The following is a 24,485-nucleotide window of genomic DNA, read 5'->3' as shown; positions in this document are numbered from 1 at the left end:
TGAGTGAGTGTGAGGGTGAGGTTGAGTGAGGTGAGGGGGGGTGAGGGTGAAGATGAGTGAGTGTGAGTGAGGGTGAGGGTGAGGGGAGTGAGTGTGAGTGAGGGTGAGTGAGGGAGAGGGTGCGTGAGGGTGAGGGTGAGGGGGTGTGAGGGTGAGGTGAGGGAGGGTGAGTGAGGGTGAGTGAGGGGGTGAGGGGAGTGAGGGTGACGGTGAGTGAGGGTGAGGGGAGTGAGGGTGAGGGGAGTGAGGGTGAGGGTGTGTGAGGGTGAGTGAGTGTGAGGGTGAGTGAGGGTGAGAATGAGGGTGAGGGGAATGAGGGTGAGGGGAATGAGGGTGAGGGTGAGTGAGTGTGAGGGGGTGAGGGTGAGTGAGGATGAGGGGGGTGAGTGAGGGTGAGGATGAGGGGGTGAGTGAGGGTGAGGATGAGGGGAGTGAGTGTGAGTGAGGGTGAGTGACTGTGAGGGTGAGTGAGTGTGAGGGTGAGGTTGAGTGAGGGTGAGGGGGTGAGGGTGAAGATGAGTGAGTGTGTGAGTGAGGGTGAGGGGAGTGAGTGTGAGTGAGGGTGAGTGAGGGAGAGGGTGTGTGAGGGTGAGGGTGAGGATGTGTGAGGGTGAGGGGGAGTGAGGGTGAGGTGAGTGAGGGTGAGGGAGGGTGAGTGAGGGTGAGGGTGAGTGAGGGGGTGAGGCGAGTGAGGGGGTGAGGGTGAGTGAGGGGGTGAGGGGAGTGAGGGGAGTGAGGGTGAGGGTGTGTGAGGGTGAGTGAGGGTGAGGGTGTGTGAGGGTGAGGCGACTGAGGCGGTGAGGGGAGGGAGTGAGGATGAGGGGAGTGAGTGTGAGGGTAGTGAGTGTGAGGGTGAGGGGAGTGAGGGTGTGGGTGAGTGAGGGTGAAGGGAGTGAGGGTGAAGGGAGTGAGGGTGAGTGAGGGTGAGGGGAGTGAGGGTGAGGGGAGTGAGGGTGAGTGATAGTGAGGGGAGTGAGAGTGAGGGGAGTGAGGGTGAATGGGAGGGGTGTGAGGGTGAGGGGAGTGAGTGTGAGTGTGAGGGGAGTGAGTGTGAGGGGAGTGAGTGTGAGGGGAGTGAGGGTGAGTGAGGGTGAGGGGGAGTGAGGGTGAGGGGGAGTGAGGGTGAGGGGAGTGAGGGTGAGGGGGAGTGAGGGTGAGGGGAGTGAGGGTGAAGGAAGTGAGGGTGAGTGAGGGTGAGGGGAGTGAGGGTGAGTGATAGTGAGGGGAGTGTGGGAGAGGGGAGTAAGGGGAGTGAGGGTGAGGGGAGTGAGGGTGAATGGGAGGGGTGTGAGGGTGAGGGGAGTGAGTGTGAGGGTGAGGGGAGTGAGGGTGAGGGGAGTGAGTGTGAGGGTGAGGGGAGTGAGGGTGAGGGGAGTGAGGGTGAGGGGAGTGAGGGTGAGTGAGGGTGAGAGGAGTGAGGGTGAGGGGGTGAGGGGAGTGAGGGTGAGGGGAGTGAGGGTGAGGGGAGTGAGGGTGAGGGGAGTGAGGGTGAGTGAGGGTGAGGGGGGTGAGGGGAGTGAGGGTGAGGGGAGTGAGGGTGAGGGGGGTGAGGGGAGTGAGGGTGAGTGAGGGTGAGGGGAGTGAGGGTGAGGTGAGTGAGTGTGAGGGGAGTGAGGGGAGTGAGGGTGAGGGTGAGGGGAGTGAGGGTGAGTGAGGGTGAGGGGAGTGAGGGTGAGGGGAGTGAGGGTGAGTGAGGGTGAGGGTGAGTGAGGGTGAGGGGGAGTGAGGGTGAGGGGAGTGAGGGGAGTGAGGGTGAGTGAGGGTGAGGGGGAGTGAGGGTGAGGGGAGTGAGGGTGAGTGAGGGTGAGAGGAGTGAGGGTGAGGGGGTGAGGGGAGTGAGGGTGAGGGGAGTGAGGGTGAGGGGAGTGAGGGTGAGGGGAGTGAGGGTGAGTGAGGGTGAGGGGGGTGAGGGGAGTGAGGGTGAGGGGAGTGAGGGTGAGGGGGGTGAGGGGAGTGAGGGTGAGTGAGGGTGAGGGGAGTGAGGGTGAGGTGAGTGAGTGTGAGGGGAGTGAGGGGAGTGAGGGTGAGGGTGAGGGGAGTGAGGGTGAGTGAGGGTGAGGGGAGTGAGGGTGAGGGGAGTGAGGGTGAGTGAGGGTGAGGGTGAGTGAGGGTGAGGGGGAGTGAGGGTGAGGGGAGTGAGGGGAGTGAGGGTGAGTGAGGGTGGTCCCTACCTGAACTGCACAGCCGAGGAGTAATAGCAGCATTTTCTCCAGCTCCTGCAGCGCAGCGTCTGTAACAGAGAGAGTCCCGTCACCAGGGGGGGGTCACTGGGGGGGGGGGGGGGTCACCATGGGGGGGGGGGTCACTGGGGGGGGGGTCACTGGGGGGGGGTCACCATGGGGGGGGTCACTGGGGGGGGGGGGGGGAGAGGGAGGGGGAGACAGAGAGAGAGAGAAATAGACAGAGAAAGTGAGAGTGAGGGACAAAGAGAGGGAGTGAGAGACAGAGAGAGAGAGAGAGAGATGGAGAAGGGTGGAGAGGAAGGAAGGGGGTAGAGAGAGGGGGAAGAGAGGGGGACGGGGAGACAGAGAGGAGGGGGCTGGGGGGAGAGAGGGGGAGAGAGGGGGAGAGAGGGGGACGGGGAGACAGAGAGGAGGGGGCTGGGGGGAGAGAGAGGGAGAGAGGGGTGGGGAGCCCGGTTGAGTCACTTACCGCTCAGGGGGTCCCGGCCCAGTAGCTGTACATTGGGGAGGTCCATCAGGATGAGCTGCTGTAGGTCCTCCTGCTCAGGATTGAGGGTGGGAGGGGGGAGAGAGAGAGAGAGAGGCGTTGGGGGGTGTTAGACCGAGGGAACAGGGCGGGGTGGGGAGGTGGGGCAAGGAGAAGGTGGGGTCACTGCCTGGGGAGGGGTAGAGCCCTGAGGAACCTGCCCATTCTCCCCTCCAGGTGACGCCTGCTGCAGTCAAATAGCCCAGGAAGTGACAGAGACCCCCCCAGGGGCTGGAGAGGGCAGCTTGATGGGGTTTCTGGGGGAATGGGCTAGAAGGGAAGTGAATGGCCTATTCTAGGCTGCGGTTTCTTCGAAGCTGGGAGTTCAGGGGGGTGAGAAGTTGAAGAATTTGGCAGGAACACAGTGGGTTTCCGCTGTACAGACCTTAAAATAAACCGACAGCATTAGTCACAGGGGTTAGACTGGGGGGGATGGACCGAGTGACCGAGTCTGTGCGTGTCTCTGTGTGTCTCTGTATGTCTGTCTGTGCGTGTGTGTGTCTGTGTCTGTGCGTGTGTGTGTGAGTCTGTCTGTGTGTGTGTTGTGAGTCTGTCTGTGCGTGGGTGTGTATGTTTTTGTGTGTGTGAGTTTGTGTGTCTGTCTGTCTGTGCGTGTATCTGTGTCTGCATGTGTGTGTGTGTTTGCCTGTCTGTATGTGTGTATCTGTGTTTGTGTCTGTCTGCATGTCTATGTGTGTGTGTCTGCGTGTGTCTCTGTGCGTGTGCATGTGTGAGTGTGTGTCTGCCTGTCTGTGTGTGTGTATGTGTGTGTGTCTCTGTGGTCTGTGTGTCTGTCTGTCGGTCTGTGTGTTTGTGTCTGCGTGTGTCTCTGTGCATGTATGTGGTGTGTGTGTGTCTGTGTGTGTGTGTCTGCGTGTGTCTCTGTGCGTTTACGTGTGTGTGTTTGTGTGTGTGTGTCGGTGTGTGTGTGAGTGTCGGTGTGTGTGTGTGTGTGTGTGTCTGCGTGTGTGTGTGTTGGTGTGTGTGAGTGTCTGTGTGTGTGTGTGTGTGCGTGCACGGGGGTTGGGATGGGGGGAGGGGTGATCACAGTCAGGAAGACGAACACAGATCTCACATGGTCAGGCTGCAGGAAGAACGACACGAAGCTGTGACACGACTCTTTCCAAATAACCCACAGGAGCTCGGTCTAACCCTGGCCCTCCCTCTGCTCGGCTCCGCAAACACTGAGTGTGCCTTCCCTCACAGCTCAGAGTGACTCCACTGCACCCACGCTCTGCACCCACGCTCTGCACCCACGCTCTGCACCCACGCACTGCACCCACACACTGCACCCACGCACTGCACCCACACACTGCACCCACACACTGCACCCACTCTCTGCACCCACGCTCTGCACCCACGCTCTGCACCCACGCTCTGCACCCACACACTGCACCCACGCACTGCACCCACGCTCTGCACCCACGCACTGCACCCACGCTCTGCACACATGCACTGCACCCACGCTCTGCACCCACGCTCTGCACCCACGCACTGCACCCACGCACTGCACCCAGGCACTGCACCCACGCTCTGCACCCACACACTGCACCCACGCTCTGCACCCACGCACTGCACCCACGCTCTGCACCCACGCACTGCACCCACGCTCTGCACCCAGGCTCTGCACCCACACACTGCACCCAGGCACTGCACCCACGCTCTGCACCCACGCTCTGCACCCACGCTCTGCACCCAGGCTCTGCACCCACGCACTGCACCCACGCACTGCACCCACGCTCTGCACACATGCACTGCACCCACGCTCTGCACCCACGCTCTGCACCCAGGCACTGCACCCACGCACTGCACCCACGCACTGCACCCACGCTCTGCACCCAGGCACTGCACCCAGGCACTGCACCCACGCACTGCACCCACGCACTGCACCCACACTCTGCTCTGCACCCACACTCTGCTCTGCACCCACACTCTGCACCCACGCACTGCACCCACGCTCTGCACCCACCCACTGCACCCACCCACTGCACCCAAGCACTGCACCCACACTCTGCTCTGCACCCACACTCTGCTCTGCACCCACGCACTGTACCCACGCACTGCACCCACGCACTGCACCCACGCTCTGCACCCACGCTCTGCACCCACGCTCTGCACCCAGGCACTGCACCCAGGCACTGCACCCATACCTCGCCGACGGTTGCACGGCGTTCATACCCACTCACGGCTCCTCGGATACTGAAACAGTCCGTGTTCCAATACCCAGGCTCGGTCTGACGAGGGACACGGATGACCATCACCGATCAGAGACAATCTACCCCCTGCCCCCTTGACATTCAACGGTGTCACCATCACCGAATCCCCCCCACTATCAACACCCTGGGGGTAACTGTTGACCGGAATCTCATCTGGACTCACCCCAGCGGCTCCAAGAGCAGCTCAGAGGCTGGGAATCCCACAGCGAGTAACTCCCCTCCTGACTCGCCCCACTGTGCCACCGTCTACAAGGCAGGAGGGTGAGGGAACACTCCCCACTTGCCCCTGGATGGGGGGGCAGCTCCGACAACACTCGAGAAGCTCGACACCGTCCAGGGACCAAAGTAGCCCCCGCTCGATGGGAACCACATCCCGCCTCCCTCCCCCCCCACCGATGCTCAGGGTGAACCAGCTACAAGACACACTGCAGCAACTCACCAAAGACCCTCAGGCAGCACCTTCCAAACCCATGGCCACTTCCATCTGGAAGGACGAGGGGCAGCAGATACAGGGGAACACCGCCCCCCCCCTGCAAGTTCCCCACTCCCCCACCCCGACTGGGAAACCTATCGACCCCTGGGTCAGAATTCTGGGATCCCCTCCCTCAGGGGCTGACCCACAGCACACGGACTGCAGCGATTCAAGATGACCACTCACCCTCCCCCCACCCCCCCACCTTCTCAAGGGGGGGCAACTAGGGGTTGGGAAAGCCGTGACAGAAGGAAAGTGGGATATTTCACCCGATGGTTGCCCGCAGGAGAATTATCGCAGGGCATTTGGCCCAATGAGGTCAGTGAGATGCCACCGGGCAGCATAGACTCTGTCGAACAGAGGCTGTTTACAAAGACTGTCTTCGAAGGAGTGAGAGGGAGAGGGACAGAGTGGCACAGGTTTCCGGAGGGAATTCTCCAGCTCAGGGCCCTGGGGAGGAGGAACGCTGCTTGAGGTGGAGTTCTGGGAAACAGAGGAGGGGATACTGGGATTGGAGGGGGTGACAGAGAGAGGGAGGGGGTGTAGGGGCTGGAGGGGGTGACAGAGAGAGGGAGGGGGGTGTAGGGGCTGGAGGGGGTTACAGAGATAGGGAGGGGGTGTAGGGGCTGGAGGGGGTGACAGAGATAGGGAGGGGGTGTAGGGGCTGGAGGGGGTGACAGAGATAGGGAGGGGGTGTAGGGGCTGACAGAGATAGGGAGGGGGTGTAGGGGCTGGAGGGGGTGACAGAGATAGGGAGGGGGGTGTAGGGGCTGACAGAGATAGGGAGGGGGTGTAGGGGCTGGAGGGGGTGACAGAGATAGGGAGGGGGGTGTAGGGGCTGACAGAGATAGGGAGGGGGTGTAGGGGCTGGAGGGGGTGACAGAGATAGGGAGGGGGGTGTAGGGGCTGACAGAGATAGGGAGGGGGTGTAGGGGGTGGAGGGGGTTACAGAGATGGGGGGGTGTAGGGGCCGGAGGGGGTGACAGAGATAGGGAGGGGGGTGTAGGGGCTGACAGAGATAGGGAGGGGGTGTAGGGGCTGGAGGGGGTGACAGAGATAGGGAGGGGGGTGTAGGGGCTGACAGAGATAGGGAGGGGGTGTAGGGGGTGGAGGGGGTTACAGAGATGGGGGGGTGTAGGGGCCGGAGGGGGTGACAGAGATAGGGAGGGGATGTAGGGGCTGGAGGGGGTGACAGAGATAGGGAGGGGGTGTAGGGGCTGGAGGGGGTGACAGAGATAGGGAGGGGATGTAGGGGCTGGAGGGGGTGACAGAGATAGGGAGGGGGTGTAGGGGCTGGAGGGGGTGACAGAGATAGGGAGGGGGTGTAGGGGCTGGAGGGGGTGACAGAGATAGGGAGGGGGTGTAGGGGCTGGAGGGGGTGACAGAGTTAGGAAGAGTGTAGGGGCCGGAGGGGGGTTACAGAGATAGGGGGGGGGTGTAGGGGCGACAGAGATTGAAGCCTCGTTGTTGGGATTGTAATTTGGGAGAAACCTTTGAGGGAGAAGTGGATGACGGGACCCCGTGGGGATAGTGAGCTTTCAAGATGGCTGCCTAGCTAGGTCTCAGGCCTCAGGCTGTCTCCTGGGTCTTACCTGGTAGAAGGATTTGATTTGTTGGACCAGGATGGTGAGGTTCTGCACCCGGACCACCTCATCGTTGCCAGCGTTGTGGTAGATACGTTGAGTCTGGGGGTTTGTGTCTCTGAAATACAGAAAGGGCCCATCGAGGGGACCAATGGGGGTTAATCTCCATCGCTGAGCTGCCATTGGCTGCCTTGGGGAATCAGGGCCCGTCTCTCTCACCCCACCCTCCCTCCCACGACCCTGCTCCACAAACAGTGTTCCCAACCCCTCCGTCGCCACCCTCCCACGTCCTGGGAGACATATCCCCGCTACACCATGCCTCACCTCCATCGCCCCCACACACAAAGACCCCATCCCCTCAGCATGGGACACGGTGACATGGTGGATGCAGGAGCTGCTGCGCTACCCCACGCAGTTGAATAGCCTCAAACAGGGAGAGATGGAGAGAGAGAGAGAGGGGGGGTGAGGGAGGGAGAGTGGGATGAAGGAGAGAGATGGGGGAGAGAGAGAGAAACGGAGAGAGATGAGGGAGGGAACGAGAAAGAGAAATAGAGGGAGAGAGAAGTTAGCAGAGGTAAAGAGAGAGAGAAAAAGAGGGAGGGAGAGAGAATGTGTGAGGGAGAGAGAGAATGTGTGAGAGGAGGAGAATATGTGACACTGCGAGAGAGAGAGAGAAGGAGAAGGGCAGTGTGAGAGAGGGAGAGAGAGAATGTGTGACAAAGAGAGACACTTTGAGAGAGTGAGGGAGAGGGATGAGGGAGAGAGAAGGGGTAATGAGTGAGAGGGATGAGAGATGAGGGTTAAGGGGGAGCCGGCCTGGCCAGGCCTCTGTGCAATACCCGGCCTCGTTCCCACGGTTACCTACATCTGCCTCATGACTCTGTTGAGGAAGACACCATCGACCAGCTTGAGGTAGTCGGCCTGGCAGTCCGTCCGGCCCAGCGCTTTCACCTCCATGTACTGTCCATCGTCACCATCGAGGGAAGCTTCAAATGTCCTCACCTGAGGGAGAGAGGGAGAGTCACAACAGGCCGCACACTGAGAGGGAGAGGGAGGGAGAGTCACAACAGGCCGCACACTGAGAGGGTGGGAGGGAGAGTCACAACAGGCCAAACACTGAGAGAGAGAGGGAGGGGGAGTATCAACAGGCCGCACACTGAGAGGGAGGGGGAGTCACAACAGGCCAAACACTGAGAGGGAGAGGGAGGGAGAGTCACAACAGGCCGCACACTGAGAGAGAGAGGGAGGGGGAGTCACAACAGGCCGCACACTGAGAGGGAGAGAGAGTCAGAACAGGCCGCACACTGAGAGGGAGAGGGAAGGAGAGGCACAACAGGTCGCGCACTGAGGGAGAGGGAGGGAGAGTCACAACAGGCCGCACACTGAGAGGGTGGGAGGGAGAGTCTCAACAGGCCGCACACTGAGAGGGAGAGGGAGAGGGAGGGAGAGTCACAACAGGCCGCACACTGAGAGAGAGGGAGGGAGGGGGAGTCACAACAGGCCGCACACTGAGAGGGAGAGAGAGTCAGAACAGGCCGCACACTGAGAGGGAGAGGGAGGGAGAGTCACAACAGGTCGCGCACTGAGAGGGTGGGAGGGAGAGTCTCAACAGGCCGAACACTGAGAGGGAGAGGGAGGGAGAGTCTCAACAGGCCGCACACTGAGAGGGAGAGGGAGGGAGAGTCACAACAGGCCGCACACTGAGAGAGAGAGAGGGAGGGAGGGGGAGTCACAACAGGCCGCACACTGAGAGGGAGAGGGAGGGAGAGTCACAACAGGTCGCGCACTGAGAGGGAGAGGGAGGGAGAGTCACAACAGGCCGCACACTGAGAGGGAGAGGGAGGGAGAGTCACAACAGGCCGCACACTGAGAGGGAGAGAGAGTCACAACAGGCCGCACACTGAGAGGGAGAGAGAGTCACAACAGGCCGCACACTGAGAGGGAGAGGGAGGGAGAGTCACAACAGGTCGCGCACTGAGAGGGAGAGGGAGGAAGAGTCACAACAGGCCACACACTGAGAGGGAGGGTGGGAGGGAGAGTCACAACAGGCCGCACACTGAGAGGGAGGGAGGGAGGGAGAGTCACAACAGGCCGCACACTGAGACGGAGGGAGGGAGGGAGAGTCACAACAGGCCGCACACTGAGAGGGAGAGGGAGGGAGAGTCACAACAGGCCGCACACAGAGAGAGAGAGGGAGGGGGAGTCACAACAGGCCGCACACTGAGAGGGAGAGAGAGTCACAACAGGTCGCGCACTGAGAGGGAGAGGGAGGGAGAGTCACAACAGGTCGCGCACTGAGAGGGAGAGGGAGGGAGAGTCACAACAGGCCACACACTGAGAGGGAGGGTGGGAGGGAGAGTCACAACAGGCCGCACACTGAGAGGGAGGGTGGGAGAGTCACAACAGGCCGCACACTGAGAGGGAGAGGGAGGGAGAGTCACAACAGGCCGCACACTGAGAGGGAGAGGGAGGGAGAGTCACAACAGGCCGCACACTGAGAGAGAGAGGGAGGGGGAGTCACAACAGGCCGCACACTGAGAGGGAGAGGGAGGGAGAGTCACAACAGGTCGCGCACTGAGAGGGAGAGGGAGGGAGAGTCACAACAGGCCACACACTGAGAGGGAGGGAGGGAGGGAGAGTCACAACAGGCCGCACACTGAGAGGGAGAGGGAGGGAGAGTCACAACAGGCCGCACACTGAGAGGGAGGGCGGGAGGGAGAGTCACAACAGGCCGCACACTGAGAGGGAGGGAGAGTCACAAAGGGCGCACAATGTGAGGGAGGGAGAGTCACAACAGGCCGCACACTGAGAGGGTGGGAGAGTCACAACAGGCCGCACACTGAGAGGGAGGGAGAGTCACAACAGGTCACACACTGTGAGGGAGGGAGAGTCACAACAGGCCGCACACTGAGAGGGTGGGAGAGTCACAACAGGCCGCACACTGAGAGGGAGGGAGAGTCACAAAGGGCGCACACTGTGAGGGAGGGAGAGTCACAACAGGCCGCACACTGAGAGGGAGGGAGAGTCACAACAGGTCACACACTGTGAGGGAGGGAGAGTCACAACAGGCCGCACACTGAGAGGGAGGGAGAGTCACAACAGGCCACACACTGAGAGGGAGGGTGGGAGGGAGAGTCACAACAGGCCGCACACTGAGAGGGAGAGGGAGGGAGAGTCACAACAGGCCGCACACTGAGAGGGAGGGAGGGAGAGTCACAACAGGTCAGACACTGAGAGGGAGAGGGAGAGTTACATCAGGCCGCACACTGAGAGGGAGGGTGGGAGGGAGAGTCACAACAGGCCGCACACTGAGAGGGAGAGGGAGGGAGAGTTACAACAGGCCGCACACTGAGAGGGTGGGAGGGAGAGACACAACAGGTCAGACACTCAGAGGGAGAGGGAGAGACACAACAGCCCGCACACTGAGAGGGAGAGGGAGGGAGAGATACAACAGGCCGCACACTGAGAGGGAGGGAGAGATACAACAGGCCGCACACTGAGAGGGAGAGGGAGGGAGAGATACAACAGGCCACAGACGGAGAGGGAGGGAGAGATACAACAGGCCGCACACTGAGAGGGAGGGACAGATACAACAGGCCGCACACTGAGAGGGAGAGGGAGGGAGAGACACAACAGGCCGCACACTGAGAGGGAGGGACAGATACAACAGGCCGCACACTGAGAGGGAGAGGGAGGGAGAGATACAACAGGCCGCACACTGAGAGGGAGGGACAGATACAACAGGCCGCACACTGAGAGGGAGAGGGAGAGAGAGTCACAACAGGCCGCACACTGAGAGGGAGAGTGAACAACAGACAGCACACTGAGAGGGAGTCCACACTGACCTTCAGTGTAGTAACCCACCCATACCCATTTCCCTCCCAAGTTATTTGACATCCACCCCAGACTAATCCAATCTACCCTAACCTGCACATCCCTGGGCACTATGGGACAATTTAGCACGGCCAATCCACCCTAACCTGCACATCCCTGGGCACTATGGGACAATTTAGCACGGCCAATCCACCCTAATCTGCACATCCCTGGATAGTGGGAGGAAACCGGAGCACCCGGAGGAAATCCACACAGACGCGGGGAGAACCTGCAAACACCACACAGACAGTCGCCCAAGCCTGGGATCGAACCTGGGTCCTTGGTGTTGTGCTAACACAGTGAGCCACTGTGCCATCCCACAGCTCAAGGGAGACAGCTTGAGGTCTATCCAGACCGTCTCCACAGCTGAATCACACCCCCCACCATCGCCCCCCCCAACCCCCAGGTATCTCCTGCGTACTCCCAGTCCAGTATCGTCACTGCCCTCCGATAGTTAAACAGCTAAAGGCCCTGGTGTTAACCCCAACACCCCCCTCTCCAACCGCCCCTCACACTGCCCAGTGTCAGGCACCATGTTCTCCCTTGGGTGTGTCTGGGGCAAACAGCCCACCCCAGGGGCAAATATCTGATCCCCCGACCAACTAGGGACAGGAGCAGGGAAAGGCCTCTCCAGGGGAATCGGGGCCACTGCTCCTTCTGGGATCTTCCTGTGCAGAGATTGGCACCCAGGAGGAAGGGAGATCTCCCAGAAAGGCCTCATCGCAGACACACGCACAGGGAGAGAGGCCGAACAGGATGTTTGGGGCCTCCAACCTCCCATGTCACTCGGCTCACCACGTCATCCGCCTCCACGGATTCCAATGCTGTTTCCCTTCCAGAACCTTCTCCGCCCCGTGGTTACACTACCCACAAACCACGCGACAGGCCCAACCGGCCAAACCACCGCTCGGTGACCCCACCCCCTCAGGCCCTTCCTGATCAGAGGGTCAGTGCTGAGGGAGTGCCGCACTGTCGGAGGGTCAGTGCTGAGGGAGTGGGCACTGTCGGAGGGTCAGTGCTGAGGGAGTGCCGCACTGTCGGAGGGTCAGTGCTGAGGGAGTGCCGCACTGTCGCAGGGTCAGTGCTGAGGGAGTGCCGCACTGTCGGAGGGTCAGTGCTGAGGGAGTGCCGCACTGTCGGAGGGTCAGTGCTGAGGGAGTGCCGCACTGTCGCAGGGTCAGTGCTGAGGGAGTGCCGCACTGTCGGAGGGTCAGTGCTGAGGGAGTGGGCACTGTCGGAGGGTCAGTGCTGAGGGAGCGCCGCACTGTCGGAGGGTCAGTGCTGAGGGAGTGGGCACTGTCGGAGGGTCACTGCTGAGGGAGTAGGCACTGTCAGAGGGTCAGTGCTGAGGGAGTGGGCACTGTCGGAGGGTCAGTGCTGAGGGAGTGGGCACTGTCGGAGGGTCAGTGCTGAGGGAGTGCCGCACTGTCGGAGGGTCAGTGCTGAGGGAGTGGGCACTGTCGGAGGGTCAGTGCTGAGGGAGTGGGCACTGTCGGAGGGTCAGTGCTGAGGGAGTGGGCACTGTCGGAGGGTCAGTGCTGAGGGAGTGGGCACTGTCGGAAGGTCAGCGCTGAGGGAGATTTCTACACAGCCCTATTGAAGGAAGAGCAGGAGGTAGTCCTCCCGAGGGTCTTGGGGCCAGTACCTCACCCTAACCCATCGCTGATTACCTCAACAACGTCCTGTTCTGTTTTGGGCTCTTGCTGCCTGGAATTCCACTGCCATTGTAACTCAGTTGTTACAGGACTGACAAATCTCCACTAACAGTGAGAGAATTGAACCCATCAATCTCTTCTAGGAGCATGGAAGCAAGGGTCAGCAGCGTACAAAGGAAGATTCCAAAACACCCAGGGTTATTGTCTGGTCATTCCAACAGCCCCATGTTCAACTCCAATGGATCACAGCTATTTAGGCCCATCCAACAGCAGCTCATCATCTTCAGGACAGAGAGAAGGGAGGGGGGTTAGAGAGAGAGGGAGGGGAAAGATAAAGGTCGAGGTAGAGATGGTGAGGTAGGGATTGAGGGAGCAAGCTGGGGAGAGAGAGTGTTCAAGAGAGAGAACCAGAGAGACAAGGAACGGTGAGGGGGAGAGAAGGGAGACAGATGCGGGTGGAGATAGTGAGGGAGACAGACAGGAATTGAGTGTGAGACAGATCAATACCAAGTGAGACTGAGACAGAGAGAGAGAGAGAGAGAGAGGCAGAGACAGGACTGAGACAGAGAGAGAGAGAGAGAGAGAGGCAGAGACAGGACTGAGACAGAGAGAGAGAGAGGCAGAGACAGGACTGAGACAGAGAGAGAGAGAGGCAGAGACAGGACTGAGACAGAGAGAGAGAGAGGCAGAGACAGGACTGAGACAGAGAGAGAGAGAGAGAGGCAGAGACAGGACTGAGACAGAGAGAGAGAGAGGCAGAGACAGGACTGAGACAGAGAGAGAGAGAGAGAGGCAGAGACAGGACTGAGACAGAGAGAGAGAGAGAGAGGCAGAGACAGGACTGAGACAGAGAGAGAGAGAGAGAGAGAGGCAGAGACAGGACTGAGACAGAGAGAGAGAGAGGCAGAGACAGGACTGAGACAGAGAGAGAGAGAGGCAGAGACAGGACTGAGACAGAGAGAGAGAGAGGCAGAGACAGGACTGAGACAGAGAGAGAGAGAGAGAGGCAGAGACAGGACTGAGACAGAGAGAGAGAGAGGCAGAGACAGGACTGAGACAGAGAGAGAGAGAGGCAGAGACAGGACTGAGACAGAGAGAGAGAGAGGCAGAGACAGGACTGAGACAGAGAGAGAGAGAGGCAGAGACAGGACTGAGACAGAGAGAGAGAGAGAGAGGCAGAGACAGGACTGAGACAGAGAGAGAGAGAGGCAGAGACAGGACTGAGACAGAGAGAGAGAGAGGAGACAAACAGAGACAGGGTCTGACAGAGACACAGCCATACTGAGAGAGACTGAGCTACAGAAAGATTGAGACTGAGTCGCAGGGACAGCCTGAGACAGAGAGATCGAGACAAAGGCAGAGACACAGGGAGAGACTGGGACATGCTGAAACAGAGACTGAGACAGAGAGATTTGGAGATGCTGATGTTGGACTGGGGACAGTCCAACAGGTTTAATTGGAAGCACTAGCTTTCGGAGCGACGCTCCTTCATCAGGTGTCAGATTGTAAGACACAGAATTTATAGCAAACGTTTACAGTGTGATGTTCCTGAAATTATATATTCAGAAAGGCCTGATTATTTGTTAAGTCGCTCATCTTTAAGAATGACCATGTTGGTTTCAGTTCTTTCATGTGTAAATCCCAGAAGCTTTTTTTAAAGTTACACCCTCAACTGAACGTTAACAATAGGTGTCATGTCAGCCGAGATAGTGCACTGAAGGGGTGGGGCTGTCTGTGTGAGACTGTCTGTGTGAGACTGTCTGTGTGAGGCTGTCTGTGTGAGACTGTCTGTGTGAGACAGTCTGCGTGAGACTGTCTGCGTGAGACAGTCTGCGTGAGACTGTCTGCGTGAGACTGTCTGTGTGAGACTGTCTGTGTGAGACTGTGGGGGGCTGTCTGTGTGAGACAGTCTGCGTGAGACTGTCTGCGTGAGGCTGTCTGTGTGAGACTGTCTGTGTGAGACTGTGTGGGGCTGTCTGTGTGAGACTGTCTGTGTGAGGCTGTCTGTGTGAGACTGTCTGTGTGAGACTGTCTGTGTGGGGCTGTCTGTGTGAGACTGTCTGTGTGAGACTGTGTGAGGCTGTCTGTGTGAGACTGTGTGAGGCTGTCTGTGTGAGACTGTCTGTGTGAGACTGTGTGAGGCTGTCTGTGTGAGACTGTGTGAGGCTGTCTGTGTGAGACTGTCTGTGGGAGGCTGTCTGTGTGAGGCTGTCTGTGTGAGACTGTCTGTGTGAGACTGTCTGTGGTAGACTGTCTGTGTGAGACTGTCTGTGGTAGACTGTCTGTGTGAGACTGTCTGTGCAAGGCTGTCTGTGTGAGACTGTCTGTGGTAGACTGTCTGTGTGAGGCTGTCTGTGTGAGACTGTCTGTGTGAGGCTGTCTGTGTGAGGCTGTCTGTGTGAGACTGTCTGTGGTAGACTGTCTGTGTGAGGCTGTCTGTGTGAGGCTGTCTGTGTGAGGCTGTCTGTGTGAGACTGTCTGCGTGAGACTGTCTGCGTGAGGCTGTCTGCGTGAGGCTGTCTGCGTGAGGCTGTCTGTGTGAGACTGTCTGTGTGAGACTGTCTGTGTGAGACTGTGTGAGACTGTCTGTGTGAGACTGTCTGTGTGAGACTGTCTGTGTGAGGCTGTCTGTGGGAGGCTGTCTGTGTGAGGCTGTCTGTGTGAGACTGTCTGTGTGAGACTGTCTGTGTGAGACTGTGTGGGGCTGTCTGCGTGAGACTGTCTGTGTGAGGCTGTCTGTGTGAGGCTGTCTGTGTGAGACTGTCTGTGTGAGACTGTCTGTGGTAGACTGTCTGTGTGAGACTGTCTGTGTGAGACTGTCTGTGTGAGGCTGTCTGTGTGAGACTGTCTGTGGTAGACTGTCTGTGGTAGACTGTCTGTGTGAGACTGTCTGTGTGAGGCTGTCTGTGTGAGACTGTCTGTGGTAGACTGTCTGTGTGAGGCTGTCTGTGTGAGACTGTCTGTGTGAGACTGTCTGTGTGAGGCTGTCTGTGTGAGGCTGTCTGTGGTAGACTGTCTGTGTGAGGCTGTCTGTGTGAGGCTGTCTGTGTGAGACTGTCTGCGTGAGACTGTCTGCGTGAGGCTGTCTGCGTGAGGCTGTCTGCGTGAGGCTGTCTGTGTGAGACTCTCTGTGTGAGACTGTCTGTGTGAGACTGTCTGTGTGAGACTGTGTGAGACTGTCTGTGTGAGACTGTCTGTGTGAGGCTGTCTGTGTGAGGCTGTCTGTGTGAGACTGTCTGTGTGATGCTGTCTGTGTGAGGCTGTCTGTGTGAGACTGTCTGCGTGAGACTGTCTGCGTGAGGCTGTCTGTGTGAGGCTGTCTGTGTGAGACTGTCTGTGTGAGACTGTCTGTGTGAGGCTGTCTGTGTGAGGCTGTCTGTGTGAGACTGTCTGTGTGAGACTGTGTGAGGCTGTCTGTGTGAGGCTGTCTGTGTGAGACTGTGTGGGGCTGTCTGTGTGAGGCTGTCTGTGTGAGGCTGTCTGTGTGAGACTGTCTGTGTGAGGCTGTCTGTGTGAGACTGTGTGGGGCTGTCTGTGTGAGACTGTGTGAGGCTGTCTGTGTGAGACTGTCTGTGTGAGACTGTCTGTGTGAGACTGTGTGAGACTGTCTGTGTGGGACTGTCTGTGTGAGGCTGTCTGTGTGAGACTGTGTGGGGCTGTCTGTGTGAGACTGTGTGAGGCTGTCTGTGTGAGACTGTCTGTGTGAGACTGTCTGTGTGAGGCTGTCTGTGTGAGACTGTCTGTGTGAGACTGTCTGTGTGAGGCTGTCTGTGTGAGACTGTCTGCGTGAGACTGTCTGCGTGAGGCTGTCTGCGTGAGGCTGTCTGTGTGAGACTGTCTGTGTGAGACTGTCTGTGGTTGACTGTCTGTGTGAGATTGTCTGTGTGAGGCTGTCTGTGTGAGACTGTCTGTGTGAGACTGTGTGGGGCTGTCTGCGTGAGACTGTCTGTGTGAGGCTGTCTGTGTGAGGCTGTCTGTGTGAGACTGTCTGTGTGAGACTGTCTGTGGTGGACTGTCTGTGTGAGACTGTCTGTGGTAGACTGTCTGTGTGAGACTGTCTGTGTGAGGCTGTCTGTGTGAGGCTGTCTGTGTGAGACTGTCTGTGGTAGACTGTCTGTGGTAGACTGTCTGTGTGAGACTGTCTGTGGTAGACTGTCTGTGTGAGACTGTCTGTGTGAGGCTGTCTGTGTGAGGCTGTCTGTGGTAGACTGTCTGTGTGAGGCTGTCTGTGTGAGACTGTCTGCGTGAGACTGTCTGCGTGAGGCTGTCTGCGTGAGGCTGTCTGTGTGAGACTCTCTGTGTGAGGCTGTCTGTGTGAGACTGTCTGTGTGAGACTGTCTGTGTGAGACTGTGTGAGACTGTCTGTGTGAGACTGTCTGTGTGAGGCTGTCTGTGTGATGCTGTCTGTGTGAGGCTGTCTGCGTGAGACTGTCTGCGTGAGACTGTCTGCGTGAGGCTGTCTGTGTGAGGCTGTCTGTGTGAGACTGTCTGTGTGAGACTGTCTGTGTGAGACTGTCTGTGTGAGACTGTGTGAGGCTGTCTGTGTGAGGCTGTCTGTGTGAGACTGTGTGGGGCTGTCTGTGTGAGGCTGTCTATGTGAGGCTGTCTGTGTGAGACTGTCTGTGTGAGGCTGTCTGTGTGAGACTGTGTGGGGCTGTCTGTGTGAGGCTGTCTGTGTGAGGCTGTGTGAGGCTGTCTGTGTGAGACTGTGTGAGGCTGTCTGTGTGAGACTGTCTGTGTGAGACTGTCTGTGTGAGACTGTGTGAGACTGTCTGTGTGGGACTGTCTATGTGAGGCTGTCTGTGTGAGACTGTGTGGGGCTGTCTGTGTGAGACTGTGTGAGGCTGTCTGTGTGAGACTGTCTGTGTGAGGCTGTCTGTGTGAGACTGTGTGAGACTGTCTGTGTGAGGCTGTCTGTGTGAGACTGTCTGTGTGAGGCTGTCTGTGTGAGACTGTGTGGGGCTGTCTGTGTGAGGCTGTCTGTGTGAGGCTGTGTGAGGCTGTCTGTGTGAAACTGTCTCCGTGAGACTGTCTGTGTGAGACTGTCTGTGTGAGGCTGTCTGTGTGAGGCTGTCTGTGTGAGACTGTGTGGGGCTGTCTGTGTGAGGCTGTCTGTGTGAGGCTGTCTGTGTGAGACTGTCTGTGTGAGGCTGTCTGTGTGAGACTGTGTGGGGCTGTCTGTGTGAGGCTGTCTGTGTGAGACTGTCTGTGTGAGGCTGTCTGTGTGAGACTGTGTGGGGCTGTCTGTGTGAGACTGTCTGTGTGAGGCTGTCTGTGTGAGGCTGTCTGTGTGAGACTGTCTGTGTGAGGCTGTCTGTGTGAGACTGTGTGAGGCTGTCTGTGTGAGGCTGTCTGTGTGAGGCTGTCTGTGTGAGACTGTCTGTGTGAGGCTGTCTGTGTGAGACTGTGTGGGGCTGTCTGTGTGAGGCTGTCTGTGTGAGACTGTCTGTGTGAGGCTGTCTGTGTGAGACTGTGTGGGGCTGTCTGTGTGAGGCTGTCTGTGTGAGGCTGTCTGTGTGAGACTGTCTGTGTGAGGCTGTCTGTGTGAGACTGTGTGGGGCTGTCTGTGTGAGGCTGTCTGTGTGAGGCTGTCTGTGTGAGACTGTGTGGGGCTGTCTGTGTGAGGCTGTCTGTGTGAGGCTGTGTGAGGCTGTCTGTGTGAAACTGTCTCCGTGAGACTGTCTGTGTGAAACTGTCTGTGTGAGACTGTCTGTGTGAGGCTGTCTGTGTGAGACTGTCTGTGTGAGACTGCCTGTGTGAGGCTGTCTGTGTGAGACTGTGTGAGGCTGTCTGTGTGAGACTGTCTGTGTGAGACTGTGTGAGGCTGTCTGTGTGAGGCTGTCTGTGTGAGGCTGTCTGTGTGAGACTGTCTGCGTGAGACTGTCTGTGTGAGACTGTGTGAGACTGTCTGTGTGAGACTGTCTGTGTGAGGCTGTCTGTGTGAGGCTGTCTGTGTGACACTGTTGTGTGAGACTGTCTGCGTGAGACTGTCTGCGTGGGGCTGTCTGCTTGAGACTGTCTGTGCCCCAATGTTCAGACAGATTCTAATCTAACAAAGCGATATACTGGGACTGAGATACAGAGAGACTGAGACAGAGACACGGGGAGAGACTGAGATACAGAGAGACTGAGACAGAGACATGAGGAGAGACTGAGATACTGAGACAGAGACACGGGGAGAGACTGAGACAGAGAGACTGGGAGAGACTCAGCAATTCTCAGAAATACTTACCCAGCTGACCAATGGGCTCTGCATGAACTGCTGTAGTTTGTAACTGAGCTGAGAGTCACTCTTTAGGACGGACCGTCTCCGGGTGCTGCCAGCACGCCCTGACAGCTCCATCGTTCACCGACAGCGCGGTCACCAGATAGGCACGGTGTCAGGAACACATCGCCAACTCCTTCCAGGGCTCCATCAGCTCCCAGTGAGAGACAGGAACAATTCCACCAACCAGGAACACACCATCAGCCAAAGAAATACTGCCAAACACTTCCTCAAGCACTTACATTCTCTTACTCAACCAGCCAACCCTTCCTGTGTAAGACAGGAAACCTCCGTCACCTGGAGAGGCTCCTCCCAGTGAGCAGACCCTTCCTCCAAACTACACTCTCAAATAATACTGACCCCCCTCAAAATTACACTCTCTAAAATATTACTCATCTCTCCCCCAAAATTACACTCTAAAATATTACTGACCCCCCTCAAAATTATAGACTCAAATATTACTGACCCCCCTCAAAATTACACTCTAAAATATTACTGACCCCCCCTCAAAATTACACACTCAAATATTACTGACCCCCCTCAAAATTACACTCTAAAATAATACTGACCCCCCCTCAAAATTACATACTCAAATATTACTGACCCCCCTCAAAATTACACACTCAAATATTACTGACCCCCTCAAAATTATAGACTCAAATATTACTCATCTCTCCCCCAAAATTACACTCTCTAAAATATTACTGACCCCCCTTCAAAATTACACTCTCTAAAATATTACTGACCCCCCTCAAAATTACACATTCTAAAATATTACTGACCTCCCTCAAAATTACTCTCTAAAATATTACTGACCCCCCTCAAAATTACACACTCAAATATTACTGACCCCCTCAAAATTATAGACTCAAATATTACTCATCTCTCCCCCAAAATTACACTCTCTAAAATATTACTGACCCCCCTCAAAATTACACACTCAAATATTACTGACCCCCTCAAAATTATAGACTCAAATATTACTCATCTCTCCCCCAAAATTACACTCTCTAAAATATTACTGACCCCCCCTCAAAATTACACTCTAAAATATTACTGACCCCCTCAAAATTACTCTCTAAAATATTACTGACCCCCCTCAAAATTACTCTGTGTAAATTATTATAGACCCTTCCCCCAAAATGACTGTGTGTAAAATATTACTGAGTCCCTCCCTCTCTATTACTTTCTGTAAAATATTACTGACAACCTCATTGAAATCATTGTGTCTAAAACATTACAGGCGTCTCCCTCATAATTGCTGCGTATAAAATATTACTGACCCTGCCTCCGAGCGGCTGTTCATGGTTGAAGAGTGTGGTGCTGGAAAAGCACAGCAGATCAGGCAGCATCCGAGGAGCAGGAGAATCGACAGTTGGAGCATCAGCCCTTCCTCAGGAATGAGACTTGTGGGCCAAGGGGGTGTAGAGATAAATGGGAGGGGGGGTGGGGTTGGGGGAAGGTAGCTAGGAATACAGTAGGTAGATGGAGGTGGGGGTGGAGATGATAGCTGGGAAGGACGATGGACAGGTAGGTCAGGTCAAGGGGAGGGTGCTGAGTTGGAGACTTGGGTCTAGGATAAGGTGGGGGGAAACTGGTGAAATCAGTTGGGGTTGGGGTTGGAGGGTCCCAAGGTGGAAGATGAGGCCTTCTTCCTCCAGGTGTCAGGTGGTTAGAGTTTGGTCACAGAGTCATAGAGATGAAACAGACCCTTCGGCCCAACCCGTCCATGCCGACCAGATATCCCAACCCAATCTAGTCCCACCTGCCAGCACCCGGCCCATATCCCTCCAAACCCTTCCTATTCATATACCCATCCAGATGCCTCTTAAATGTTGTCATTGTACCAGCCTCCACCACATCCTCTGGCAGCTCATTCCATACACGTACCACCCTCTGCGTGAAAAAGTTGCCCCTTAGGTCTCTTTTATATCTTTCCCCTCTCACCCTAAACCTATCCCTCTAGTTCTGGACTCCCCCACCCCAGGGAAAAGACTTTGTCTATTTATCCTATCCATGACCCTCATAATTTTATAAACCTCTATAAGGTCACCCCTCAGTCTCTGACACTCCAGGGAAAACAGCTCCAGCCTGTTCAGCCCCTCCCTGTAGCTCAGACCCTCCAACCCTGGCAACATCCTTGTAAATCTTTTCTGAACCCTTTCAAGTTTCACAACATCTTTCCGATAGGAAGGAGACCAGAATTGCACGCATTATTCCAACAGTGGCCTAACCAATGTCCTGTACAGCCGCAACATGACCTCCCAACTCCTGTACTCGATACTCTGACCAATAAAGGAAAGCATACCAAACGCTGCCTTCACTATCCTATCTACCTGCGACTTCACTTTCAAGGAGCTATGAACCTGCACTCCAAGGTCTCTTTGTTCAGCAACACTCCCTAGGACCTTACCATTAAGTGTATAAGTCTCGCTAAGATTCACGTTCCCAAAATGCAGCACCTCACATTTATCTGAATTAAACTCCATCTGCCACTTCTCAGCCCATTGGCCCATCTGGTCCAGATCCTGTTATAATCTGAGGGAACCCTCTTCGCTGTCCACTACACCTCCAATTTTGGTGTCATCTGCAAACTTACTAACTGTACCTCTTATGCTCACATCCAAATCATTTATGTAAATGACAAAAAGTAGAGGGCCCAGCACCGATCCTTGTGGCACTCCACTGGTCACAGGCCTCCAGTCTGAAAAACAATCCTCAGATCCCTCAAAGTTGCCACCCAAGTTGATAGGGTTGCTAAGATGGCCTAGGGTGCTTTGGCATTCATTAGGCGGGGGGATTGAGTTTAAGAGCCACGAGATTATGCTGTAGTTTTATAGAGTCCTGGTGAGACCACACTTGGAATGTTGTGTCCACTTCTGGTCACCTCATTATAGGGAAGATGTGGAAGCTTTAGAGAGGGGGTGCAGAGGAGATTTACCAGGATGCTGCCTGGACTGGAGGGCATGTCATACGAAGAAAGGTTGAGGGAGTTAGGGCCTTTCTCATTGGAGTGAAGAAGGACGAGGGGTGACTTGATAGAGGTGTACAAGATGAAGAGAAGCATAGATAGAGTGGGTAGACAGACACCTTTCCCCAGCGCAGAAATGGCTGTCACAAGGGGTCATAATTTTAAGGTGATTGGAGAAAGGGTAAGGGGAGATGTCAGAGGTAGGTTCTTTACACAGAGAGTTGTGGGTATGTGGGACGCACTGACAGCAGTGGGAGCAGAGTCAGAGACATTAGGGACATTGAAACGACTCTTGGCTGGGCACGTAGTCAACAATAAATTGAGGGGGGTGTAGGTTAGGTTGATCTTAGATTAAGATAAATGCTCAGTACAACATTGTGGACCAAAGGGCCTGTACTGTGCTGTACTGTTCTATGCTCTATATTCTATACCTCAAAATTACCCCGTGTAAAACATTCCTGACTCCTCCCTCATAGTTATTGTCTGTAAAATATTATTGATACCCCATCGAAATCCCTGTGTGTAAAATATTACTGACCCTTTCTTCATGGTTAATGTGTGTAAAATATTACTGACCCCTCCCTCATGATTAATGTGTGTAAAATATTACTGACCCCTCCCTCATGGTTAATGTGTGTAAAATATTACTGACCCCACCCTCATGATTAGTGTGTGCCTCACAGCGCCTGAGACCCGGGTTCAATTCCCGACTCAGGCGACTGACTGTGTGGAGTTTGCACGTTCTCCCCGTGTCTGCGTGGGTTTCCTCCAGGTGCTCCGGTTTCCTCCCACAGTCCAAAGATGTGCGGGTCAGGTGAATTGGCCATGCTAAATTGCCCGTAGTGTTAGGTAAGGGGTAAATGTAGGGGTATGGGTGGGTTGCGCTTCGGCGGGTCGGTGTGGACTTGTTGGGCCGAAGGGCCTGTTTCCACACTGTAAGTAATCTAATCTATAGACTTACACCATTAGCCAGCAAAATGGTGGACTCTATTTCAGATGAAATGATGAAAAAAGATACTTAGATAAAACTGATCTGATCAGACTCAGGAAGGATTTCATAAAAGTTTGATGAAGAGAAGCCGGTGAATGCAGTGGATTTAAAATTTCTGAAGGTTTCCGAAAATGTAAGGTGGCTCAGTGGTTAGCACCGCTGCCTCTCGGCGCCAGGGACCCGGGTTCGATTCCAGCCTCGGGAGACTGTCCGTGTGGAGTTTGCACATTCTCCCCGTGTCTGGGTAGGTTTCCTCCCACAGTCCAAAGACGTGCAGATTACGGTGGGTTGGCCGTGCTCAATTGCCCCATAGTGCCCAGGGATGTGCAGGTTAGGGTGGGTTGGCCATGCTAAATTGTCCCATAGTGCCCAGGGATGTGCAGGTTAGGGTGGATTGGCCGTGCTAAATTGTCCCATAGTGCCCAGGGATGTGCAGGTTAGGGTGGATTGGCACTGGGCCCCTGGGACGGGAAGAATCCCTCAACGTCGGCCACGCGAATGAGCCGATCACGGGGCTTCAGCAAGAAAGAAGGTGGACAACGCCCCCTGGTCTGCATCGGTGGAGCTGCAGCGTGGACACTGCCAAGTCCCTGGGAGCGACGGTAACCGACAATCTGGGCCGGTGTTTCCCGAGTGGATGGTGACGGTCAGGAAGGCATGACAACACCCCCTCCTTCCTCTGCAGGCTCAGGAGGTCCGGCGCGTCCGTAACGACCCTCACCGCGTGCGGAACGGACTGGTCCAGCAACCGGTCAGCCCGGGACCGAGAGAAGCTACAGGGAGGTGCGCGTCCAGCCCAGACCGTCACGGAGGCCATGCTCCATTTACACGTCTCGTTGCCGTGGAAAGGCTGCTGACATCATCAAAGACCACCTCCCACCCTGGTAACACTCTCCCAAAACCTCCTTAGAAAAGACACCAACAGGAACAGTGTCTTCCCCCCTGTTATTAGGCAGATGAATGGGTTTCTCTCATGTGAAATAACGCTGACTGTGTTCTTGCCCAGTGTGCGCCCTCTGTCCTACGTCTTTATTCAGGCCACATCCTTACTGCGATCCTCCTGCGCTGCTCGCCAACATAACTTTTCACTCTGCTTAGGTACACGTGGCCCACACATCAAGTGAGGTTGAAAAGCGAGTTGGAAAACCCACAACCGATGTCTTCCAGGAGGTTACATCCTGGGATTTTTCCGGACTCCGGGATAACAAGGCCACAACACCCGCAGGTCGGAGATCAAAGGGTAAAGACGAGGAAATCGTGGGAGTCTGCATTTGATCAAACGGTGAAGAAGCGACCAGGTGGAGGATAGAACACGTTTCTGTTGTTCGAAAAAACGCACCGAATTTCAACAGAGAAGAAACTGAAGCAGTTGCGCTGAAAAGCGAACGCAGAAGACGAACCCGAGTTTATCGCGAAACGTTACCATCTTAAAAATCACACGACACCAGGTTATGGTCCAACAGGTTTATTTGGAAGCACTAGCTTTCGGAGCGTTGCCATTCGCCAGCACACACCACAACCACCTGATGAAGGAGCGACGCTCCGAAAGCTAGTGTGCTTCCAATTTTTTTTTTTTTTAAAGATATTTTTATTAGAAATTTAATATTTTGACAGATTTACAAACATAAACAGAACTTTCAAGCACAAACATTAATATAAAAATAGATCTTAAATATATAATCATCAAAATTCAAAGGAATGATACTAAAGAAGAAAGAAAAACAATGAAACTCAGTTAACTACTAATCTA

At 55.8% G+C, this 24,485-nt stretch overlaps 1 protein-coding gene across 1 annotated transcript in view; it reads right to left on the bottom strand.

Annotated features, from left to right (window-relative positions):
* Positions 1-19,007, bottom strand: part of LOC132814765 (girdin-like) — a gene marked incomplete at its 3' end in the record, with an annotated part of 53,694 nt that extends 34,687 nt beyond the window's left edge. Inside the window, exons 1-5 of the mRNA XM_060823565.1 lie at positions 18,741-19,007; positions 7,846-7,982; positions 6,990-7,098; positions 2,653-2,722; positions 2,172-2,230 (exon numbers count right to left, since the gene is read on the bottom strand). Of these exons, the coding sequence (XP_060679548.1) occupies positions 2,172-2,230; positions 2,653-2,722; positions 6,990-7,098; positions 7,846-7,982; positions 18,741-18,851 (486 nt within the window). The remainder of the gene's footprint in view (positions 1-2,171; positions 2,231-2,652; positions 2,723-6,989; positions 7,099-7,845; positions 7,983-18,740) is intronic.
* Positions 19,008-24,485: the final 5,478 nt, after the last annotated feature.

The sequence above is a fragment of the Hemiscyllium ocellatum genome, unplaced genomic scaffold, assembly GCF_020745735.1.
Source record: "Hemiscyllium ocellatum isolate sHemOce1 unplaced genomic scaffold, sHemOce1.pat.X.cur. scaffold_902_pat_ctg1, whole genome shotgun sequence".
Taxonomy (NCBI): domain Eukaryota; kingdom Metazoa; phylum Chordata; class Chondrichthyes; order Orectolobiformes; family Hemiscylliidae; genus Hemiscyllium; species Hemiscyllium ocellatum.
This window is presented reverse-complemented; position numbering and strand designations above follow the sequence as displayed.